The sequence below is a fragment of the Chlamydotis macqueenii genome, chromosome 16, assembly GCF_036417535.1.
Source record: "Chlamydotis macqueenii isolate bChlMac1 chromosome 16, bChlMac1.mat, whole genome shotgun sequence".
Taxonomy (NCBI): Eukaryota; Metazoa; Chordata; class Aves; order Otidiformes; family Otididae; genus Chlamydotis; species Chlamydotis macqueenii.
In genome coordinates, this window is record NC_141571.1 from 6281159 (window position 1) to 6290710 (window position 9552).

The 9552-nt window shown below is 42.9% G+C and overlaps 1 protein-coding gene across 6 annotated transcripts; it reads right to left on the minus strand.

Moving 5' to 3' along the window:
- Nucleotides 1-238: 238 nt before the first annotated feature.
- On the minus strand, nt 239-9472 carry TTPAL (alpha tocopherol transfer protein like). Of its 6 annotated transcripts, XR_015260286.1 has the most exons (7): nt 9439-9472; nt 7743-8195; nt 6827-7020; nt 4832-4942; nt 3889-4086; nt 2961-3114; nt 239-1742 (listed from the first exon to the last, which is right to left on the minus strand). XR_015260286.1 is itself a non-coding variant. In XM_086760350.1 (6 exons), exons 2-6 carry the CDS (start codon nt 8179-8181, stop codon nt 3067-3069), a joined length of 990 nt encoding a protein of 329 aa, XP_086616476.1. In that variant the 5' UTR covers nt 8182-8195; nt 9439-9472; the 3' UTR covers nt 239-3066. The 6 variants fall into 6 exon arrangements, 4 of the variants coding, with proteins under 4 accessions (XP_086616476.1, XP_086616473.1, XP_086616474.1 ...); XR_015260285.1 differs by having other exon boundaries at nt 2961-4086; XM_086760350.1 differs by having other exon boundaries at nt 239-3114.
- Nucleotides 9473-9552: the final 80 nt, after the last annotated feature.

Here is a 9552-nt window from a genome sequence, read left to right on the forward strand (position 1 = left end):
GCGTCTTCCACGTGATTCTCTGAATGTCAAATCCTGTTCCTTAAAGTTGCTCAGGTACAGTTGTTACAGTAAAATTCAGTTCTGCAGTAGAAAGCAATGCTTCGTTCTAATGTAATGCTGTGGCAATTATACTTTAGTTGCAACTGTGTTTAGTGTGGAACTGAGGTGTATGTTGCTATTGACTTTTACGGTAAAATAGCCCAAGATAACACAAGGCAAACATATTTAAAATATCAAATTAGCAGCTGTTACAATGTGTTTAATCACCCAGTCATGCATCATAAAATTACACGTTTTGACCACTCCATTTTATAAAATGCAATATAAAAATAAATTTTGTCAAAATAAGAAGTACACTGAACCACCCAACACCTCTTGGCCCACATAGAACAGAAGGCAAAATTACAAGTTTGAATAACACTGATTAACTCATGCCAAAATGAGATTTAAAAATAAAAAACAAAAGACAAATAAACCAAACTTCACCCAGTTCCTGAAAATACATCAGGGTTTGTAACACCCATTTGCAAGAGTATAAATTCAAGTACTTTTATGTACAATACACAGCTACCTTTTGTCCCACAATGCCAAAAGCCATGGCTGCCCCATGCAGCTCAAATACCTTTCCTTGCTCTGCACTGGATTTGGCAGGGATGGCTTGTGTACTGGGCAAGGTACCTCTGGAAACAAAGTTACTTCAAGTGGAGAAAAAAAAGCAGATCAGTTTTAGTGCAGCAAAAAAACCAAACAAAATTCCCCAGTAAGCTTTTCCTATCTCTTAACTTGCAGATAAGGAGACTCTGAGCACAAGTGTTTATTTTCCAGATGCTGACATGAGGAATTTTGGGAACAAACAGATTTCTTTGCTAGTAAGTGCTAAAGCTTAGGGAGCATTCTCTCTGGTGCGTGTAAGACAGAGCTGTGCTTTCTGTAAGACAAGCCAAGCACTGGTTATGAACCTAAGAAGGGTTAGAGATACAGCTCCATAACATTGCAGCTCTGTCTGAGTTCTAAAGCCAGGAAAGAGCAAATTAGAAGTAACAGATGCTTGACAAAGCTAAGCCTGGCTTAGTTCAAGCATCCTGACATCAACTGCCCAGCAGCCAGCTTAAAGAGAAGTTGTGGAGGTATAACACAGGCTATTTTCAGCATTGTTAATGTAGCCTTATCTGTTCTGTTTAAATCATATGCTTTAGGCTTGGTTTCTCTGTGAACACAGGAGAAAAGGGGAGGGAGAAATGGATCTAGTTTGCTGACTATTTAAGGCATGCAAGAGAATATAAAAGCCTAGAAAAGGGTTTGGTTTCTGTAGAGGTTCCTCAGCCTTCTGCTGACCACCACTAGATTTTTTTTTTTTTTTTTTCTCTCCTTTGAAGGGCACTAAATTGAATTTTGAATGTTCAACCTCCCTTGCTAGTAGTTACATAAGGAGGGCGTCAAAGTAGCTGTTCTTATAGGTTAAGTGTCAAAATAACACCACTTCAAACCCTGCCACACAATTAAGGAAAGAGTATCAAATACGAGTCAAACCTTCACCTCTAGGAAAAATCATTCATCCTACCTGTTTTCTTTTCTGTAATTGTACATTCTGGCTGGAATTAAGAGGCACTAAAACAAGATAAACACCAGTCTCTATGTTCTGGCAGTTGAACAGTGTGGGCAGCCACCTACCTTTCTAAGTCCTGGTGCTGTGTGCTACTGTCTTGCTAGGTGGCACAAAGCACAAAGAATGGAATTAATCTCTGCAAAACACAGCACATTCTGGTTGGAAATGAGGAGAAAGTGGCTAGCAGTACTTTTTAACCTTATTTCAAGAAGATTTAAATGGTAGGGTTTTTTCTTTTTCCTGCACTAAAGGTAATAGCTGTCAAAGAAGAGCAAGAATTGACTTATAAAGGCAGGAAAAATCAGATGCTTTCAGTGAGGAAGATTTATTTCTTCCCACCTTTATTCTATAACAGCTCAAGTGATGAGTTCCCTACTCCCACAAATTCTGAACTACCATCCAGAAAAAAGCTTCATGTTTTACCCCTTTTCAAAACCTAGTCTCCTTTTAAAAGGCTTAGACGACAGGTATGACATTTGCTACTCCCTAGTTACAGGATGTGGTCTGCTGCCACATCAGGAAGTCACGACAGTGTTAGAGGAGTCTCTTTGGCAGTGCAATTATGCTGCAGGGGAACTGAGACGAAAGCAGACATTCAAAACGGAGTTTGGCACTTTGAATGTCTGAAATCCTCAAGATGCATTAGCTGTATATTGACAGAAGCGTAACTGGTAGCTATAATCACACTTGGCACTGAATAAAGATTTCATCCAGAGAAAGTGCTCTAGAGGTAAGTCTCCAATTAGAAGGGATGTGTTTTTCACCAAAGTGAGATATTTCACCTTGAAGTAATTTGGTGTGCTTTCCTGGTCCCAGTGAGGTTTCCCATCTCCGCAGTATTACAGTGCAGAAAACCATGTGCAAAGAGCGTGCCGAGAGTGAAGTTCTAATTCAAGACCATTAAACAGGTCGGACTTGGGGAGCGGGAACAGCTTATTCAGACATGGGTATCTTACCCTGATTTGACACCAGAGCCTTAGTTCTGTCTGTAGACAAAGACCTAGAAGCACAGGCATACAAGCTACAGGTAAATACTAGAGATGATTAAAGTCTAAATTCATACAGAAACATGACAACCAAAGACAAAAGAGGTCAACAAAGTTGAAAACAAAGTTATAACATTTCACAAAAGAGCCGACAAGCACAGTGAAGAAAATGCTACAATACCAGAAAATTTAAGAATGTGCTTTCAAATAGCTTGTCTGTATTTGGTTTCACTGACTTAAACTCAAATTCTGCCCAAAGTAACGAGCTGAAGCAGCACCTTGCTGTCTTACATGAAGTACTACCTTCTATACATCATATGCCAATGGCTACAAAGCTTCCTTACAAATTCTACGTATGAGTTACTTACCCAATTCCTCATCACAACCAGCTGAAGAAAAGAACAACTGACAGTGTCGGAAGGTGGCTGTCATAGATTTTTCTTATTTGGTCCTGAACCTCATTATTTGAAGCTGTTATCTCATCAAAAGCCTTAGTACTTGAGCTGAAAAACTTCCTGTTTTCTGAAAATGAAGATTGCATCAGTTTATAGTAAGTGTTGGCATAGATGTTATGGTAGTTAATCCAGCAGTTACAGTTCTTCCTACTATGAGGAAATTTCAGAGATGATCTCCATACCAGTATTCATGGATAGGAACATTTTGCTCTGTATTAATTTGAGCCAAATATTGAGATAGTCCAGATTATGAGTTGGCATTTCTGGAATAACTGCCAAGTTAGACTTTTATGTTTTTAGGCAACCTTCACTGACAGAACTACATTTTGCAGGGTTCAAAAGCAACCTTCTTGTGTTGGATTACTGGTGTTTTCAAAAGGGGAAGGGAATGGATGGTCACAGAGCTAGTAAATCATCATTGTCACTGTTCATTTGGGCAGGGAGGGGATAAGAAACTATCAAGCTTACCATCCTGCAATATATTTTTTTTTCCTTTACCATTAGAAAGAATAGACCAGTTTGCATCATTCACACGGACACTGATGAGCATCAAGTATTCTGCGTAACTTGTGCTCTTTGCCTTTATCCTCCCCGAACTCTGCCCTGCCCCTGTTGTGCCCTCTTCAGCTTCCTTTGGTTCTACAGTGTAAAGTGCCTCAGCAGTCTGTTCCTAAACTGCAGGTTTAGGAGTAAGGCAGAGTTCACATCATCACCTATCAGAACAGATCTTAACTGTGCTGGAAAACTTCCCTTCACTGATTTGTTAATAACAGTAATAGAGCTGAGGTTTCATGCCTCGCAGAGAGTCGTCACACTGCTTTTCATCCACATCCCCACTCACTAGCATGTCATGGGGAGAGCTGTCACATGGGAGAACCAGCTGTGAGAAATCATGCAGAAAGTCCTCTTCAGAGGCTAACAGCAGCTCATTCCATGCAGAGATGTCCAGCTTCCCTGAAGTACCACCATACTCTTCAGGAAGGATGACTGGAGGAATGTTTTGATGGAGGGAATTCAGATCAGAGCCATGAAGAAAAAACTGAAGAAGAAAGCAAAAGATAGCTTTAATAATGTATATCAAACACTTGACAGCAAATTATTGAAACAGTCAGCTAACAGGCTTATTTTCAGTTAAAGAGCAAATTCTGGAAGTGATGTCTTTATGGACAAGCAGCAGCACATAGCACCGGGCAGGTGCAGCTAGACACACTAGAGAGATAAGTCTTGAGTCAAGCCAAGTCTAGTGTAGCTTAAACCCCAGCAAGAGAGACTTGACATTTGCTAGTCTGTGCAGAGGTTTCAAGTTCAGCTCGTCCCCAAGTTCGTTCACAGGATTGGAAGTAGTTTTCCTTGTGGAAAAAAAGCATCATCCTTTGCAACTACATCCAATCCTACAGCAAGAACAGTAGTGCCGTGCAGGACGCTTGCATAAGGGAGAAGAGCAAGGAAGGAGCCACACAGATTTCCTCTGACACCACTCCATAGATAAAGTGTGACTTCCCAAGTTAATCCAACTCCAGGGATGGAATTAATGTCCTGAACATATAGCATTACGTACTGAAGATCCATATTAATGTTATGCCAATATTAAGTTCCTCAAAGCTTCTCATGAAGAATTTTTGCAACAGGCTTATTTTTAAAATTAAAGCTGAAAAGACCAGTTAGATCAAGTAAATGGCACCAACATTTTTCTAGTTGAGTTTTTTCAACAGTTTTTACTTGCAGTGGCCAAGCAAGGAACTTGCAAACATTAGCATTAATGTTAAAATGACACAAAGCCTTACCCGATTTGCTATCTTTTCCTTCAGAAAAGGCTTGATGATTGCAAAAATGCCTTTGAATATACGAGGCTCATTTATTATGTTAACGGCTTTTATTCGAATGGGGAATCCATCCTAAAGGGTAAAGAAGATTTTTATAATGCAGTTTCAAAAAAACATTTGCCATCTTCCTCTCTCTGAAATCTCCCGAGACTGACTGCCAGCACAACCCACTGGCTCCCAAACTTTCATCTGAGGTACCAACATAAACCAATACACCAAAAGAAACGCACCTGGTAATAGGGAATAGTCTTAGGACTATACATAGGCATAAAAATAAAGTCAAGAGACAAGAAAACCTTGCATCGAGAAATAAATTGCTGCCAGTAAATCTTCACTTCTTATGTTGTTCTCCCTTGAAAAAGACCCTTAGGTAATCAGTGTCCTTCGGGTGTTCCCAACACTGACAAGGATGCAGTTACAAAGTGATGACCCTAGCTTCTGAGGAGCGTACCACACTCAGAGCCAGAGCAGGCTGGTTCTAACGGTGTTTCCAGCTACAGGATTTGGTGCCTGAGACAGTCTAAAAAGTGTTTTTATATAAGTAAGAAATCTAATAGCACTATTTTTCTGCCATTCCAACTATTCTGTCATGCTAACTGAAGAAGATAAACAGGGTCTGCTACCAACAGAACACACTGTGTCTCCTGTACAAAACAGTTTAAAACAACTGTTAGTTAAGGATTTCTGCTGGAGAAATTTATTTGCAGAAACATTATTCCAAGGCAAGAGCTCATGATCAGCAATTAAGGTCTCCTGTACCACAGTGAAGTTCCTTTCCCTTACAACCAGCTCTACGCACACAGAGCAAGCAGTCAAAGCTTGGAGTGAAAAGCGGACTACAGGCACTGCAGGAGTATTTTTCTCCTTCTGAGGGTCAGTGCATTAGCTCATCTTTACAACAAAAGTTGCAGCTCGGCAAGTCTGGTGCAACACCTTTATACCCACCCACACCTTTATGTCCTTCACCAAGGTCAGCTTTTGTTTTGTGAATTGTTTCCACTCATAGCAGCAGGACACCCATCACTTTATTTGTGCAAATTAAATATGGGCTTGACAGTCAAATGATACATATTTAGATCATAATTTAAAGGAGTGAGTTCTTATACAGGCATTCATAAACTCACTAGTCTCATCTCCATAAGCTCCCCTGATTCCCCCTACACTTCCTTGCATCCCTACAAAGAACATGACCAGCTCAGGCCAGAATAAAAGTAATGAGGGAACGAACCTAGTTAAGAGAAGTTTTCGTCATCTCACTCTTCCAGGTAGCATGACAGAGTAAAATCACCAGATCTTCCTGCCACTTTGGCCAGGTCACTCCTCACTCCTTTCACCTTCCTATTTTGTACAACCCCACTTGTGCTTACACCCTTGCTCTAACTTGCTCTGCACCACTTTCCTTCCAAACACCTAGTCAGACATCCTTTTTATTACTGCCTCTTTTGCTGCCCCTATGCTGACGGAGTCTCTCTTCCTTCAGGGAGTGGATGGAAATCCTCAAGTCAAAACCATTCAAAAGTCCTTGCTGCAAAATTTTTTGCTACTTGAACATGTGCTTGTCCAGTGGCAGTGAGTGACCTGCTCCATCCTGACTGACAGGAACCATTTAAATAATGAGCCATTCCTCAGCGTTCAGGCAAAATAGTGTTTTCTCTCTAACTGTAATTCATGGCTCTCCCTTCCTTATCACTGACTAACAGAACTGTTTTTTTTTTTTCTGTTCCAACTCAAAGCTTGCATTTCTAATACAAATTCAGTTTTAGGGATGCAAAAGTCAAAAAAAGGGCAAGTGAGGTAAGTTAGCAAGGGTCTGAGAAACTGGTTGGGCAGGGACATGTTTTAACTCTGCTAGTAAAAGCCAAGATGCTTAGGTTTCTGGTGACAGTCAAGAACTCTAGACACAGCAGCAGTCATTTACAATGCACAAGCTTATTTTCCCACCAGTTCAGGTCTTACCTGAAGAATTCCAATCACTTTTTTGGCTACAAAAGGACCAAAATGAGACGCCTTAGATAAGCTGACTCCTTTGTAGTCTGCCAGGATTACAATCCCATTCACCTGGGTCTCTTCGGACTGAATGAGTTTTTCTAACGTTAAGTATATGGCACGAATGTTCTCAGTAATCGGATAATTACTGGGTGTCCATCTGTCTGAGGTTACAAGACATGGATGGTAAGTTGGAGAGTAAATATAAGCTAACAATACACATTCCAAAACCTGATTTTCTATTTTCCTGGACTCTTAAAAGTTAGTCTTTAATAGCCACAGTCCTAGTTCAGAGCAGCCTTTCTTAAGCAAGAGATAAATGGCAACTCATGTTTACTTCAAGGAGCAAAGGCAATGGTTTTAAGAACCCCATTCTCCACCCAGCACAGCTTAATTAGCAGTTTCAGCTCAGAAAGAAAGCAGGTAAATGGCAAAGAGGAAAATGAATGAAGATAAATTTACAGCAAGCCTGGCAGCACCAAAATCGTATGGAAGGCTCCGATTGTGTACATGGGAGTCAAAGCCACAGGCTCCTCTCTCCACTTACGGTCAAAGCAAATTACAAGCTTCTAACTGTAGGCCAGCAGTCCTGTTTTAATTTGCGTTACTACACATTAATTTTTCTTGAATCACCTAATATTTCATCAACCCACCTCCCTGCATTTTCATTTTGACATAACTGCAGTTATTGCTGACACAGGAAAAGGAACTGGTACAATGCTGGCTAACGACAAACATGTCCCTTCAGAAATTAACTTTTCAAATTTCAAAGAGAACCCATGTACTCTGTGTAAGTAACCACTGCTCACAGGAGGGCAGGAAACAGATTTTTGGCCCAGACGCACCTCGAAGACAGAGAACAAAGACACTTAATGAATTTCAGTACCTGGACGGATGCAGACAACGTGGCGTCCCTCTGGGTCCTGACGAGGCAGCACGGTGACAAAACCAGACTCCAGGACAGGCTTTATTGCGGACGGCTTCAAGTTATTGAAGACCTCAGGCCAGCTCCTCCTGCAGGTGTGGTAGTTCACCAGAAGCTGAAGTGCTCGATCATAATCAAATTTCCTGGCTCTGAGGAATCTTAACAAAAAAGCATCGTCCAGGCAGGTCCCCAGGGAGGGATAGTCTTTGCACACCATATCTCGGAGTGCCTGCACGTCACGCAGCCTCCATTCAGGTTTCTCTTGGAGCTCTTCCCGGGCTTTGGTAATGAGATCAGGAGACAGCGAGCAAACATACTTTGGCCGATCTGGCAAGAGCTCATTGTCTGATGGAGACCCTGCTGACGGACTTGTCCTGGTGCAGTCGCTGTCTCCTGACATAATGTAGCAGGAATCTGTCAAAAAACAAGCGCTACACATGACAAACAGTCCCAGAAAGCAGCAAGCATATTTCCTATTTACATATTTATTATTATTTGCATCCCTCCATTTCCCTGCTGAAGACACTGTCCTTGCAAGAATCAGCACTACAGCCAGAAGTACAATTCAGACATTTTGATTCTCTTCCTAGGACTGGAAAGTGCAGGTTTCTCTAATCTCTTTATCCTACACAGCAGGTAGAAAACAACTTTGGATGAAACCTAACCAATAACAACAACAACAATAAAATTAAATACATAACTACACAGTTTCATTGCAAAATAAATGATTTAATTTGCCTTAACATTTATTTTCTATGTCTAATTGGAAAGTAAAGCAAAATAAACACATGCCAGCTGGGCAGGATTCTCACATTCAGTCAAATTACACCCTCTTCTGAGAAAGTCTCTTATCTGAGCCCAGACAGCTGGGGGCTTTCATTAACTTCCCTGGTTAAATACGTGCACCGGTCAGCACGTCTGCCCACATGAACGTTTTGAGCAATTCAGGAGGAGCGGCGTTCAGAAATATAAGAAATGTCTGCAGTTCACAGACTGGACGAAAAGGTGAGAAAATTACATACTCTTACGCCAGCACTGCACAGGTGTTAAGGTAGCCTTAATCTAGTTTTCAGTGTGCAACCAATATTTCTGAACTGGGAGCTGAATCTCCAAATCCAGTAACAACTGGATAGAGATGAGTCTGGCATACTTCCTGTAGCTTGATCTGGGACTGGAAAGGAAAAATACATATATATATATTTTTTTCTTTTTCCTGAGCTACCCCTATCTCCTATTCAGAGCCACTCACAAGACACTGCACCACTCCTGGGTGTCACACGGGAACCGCCTGTCACAACCAGACCTGTCCCACGCCACCAGCTTCCCTCTCGCAGCTCAACCGCTCTCCTCCACCGCACCCTCCCCAGGCTGCTCGGGGGAGGTCCCGGGATCGCCCACAGGGACGCGCGTCACCCCCTTACAGCCCGGGCCGTGCAGGACGGGCACAGGCAGGCTCCCACACCAGGCCCCCGCAGCGCCGGGCACCCCAAACCCTCGGCCTTCGCCCTGAGCGTCCGCCTGCGGGTGGCAGCTCTGCGGCGGGGCACCGGGGCGAGGAGCCCCCCGTCCCCCCAGCTCCAGCGCTGCCCCTCACACCCCACAGCCCCTCGGCTCCGGCCCCACGCCCAGCACTCCCGGCCCCGGGCCGCCGCCGTACCGGAGCGCTCCCGCGCAGCAGCGCCGTCTCCAGGCAGCGGGCGCCCCGGAACTACAGCGCCCGCCCGGAAATTACGCGGCCTCCGCGCATCCGCGGTGGCGGCCGGGCCTGCGG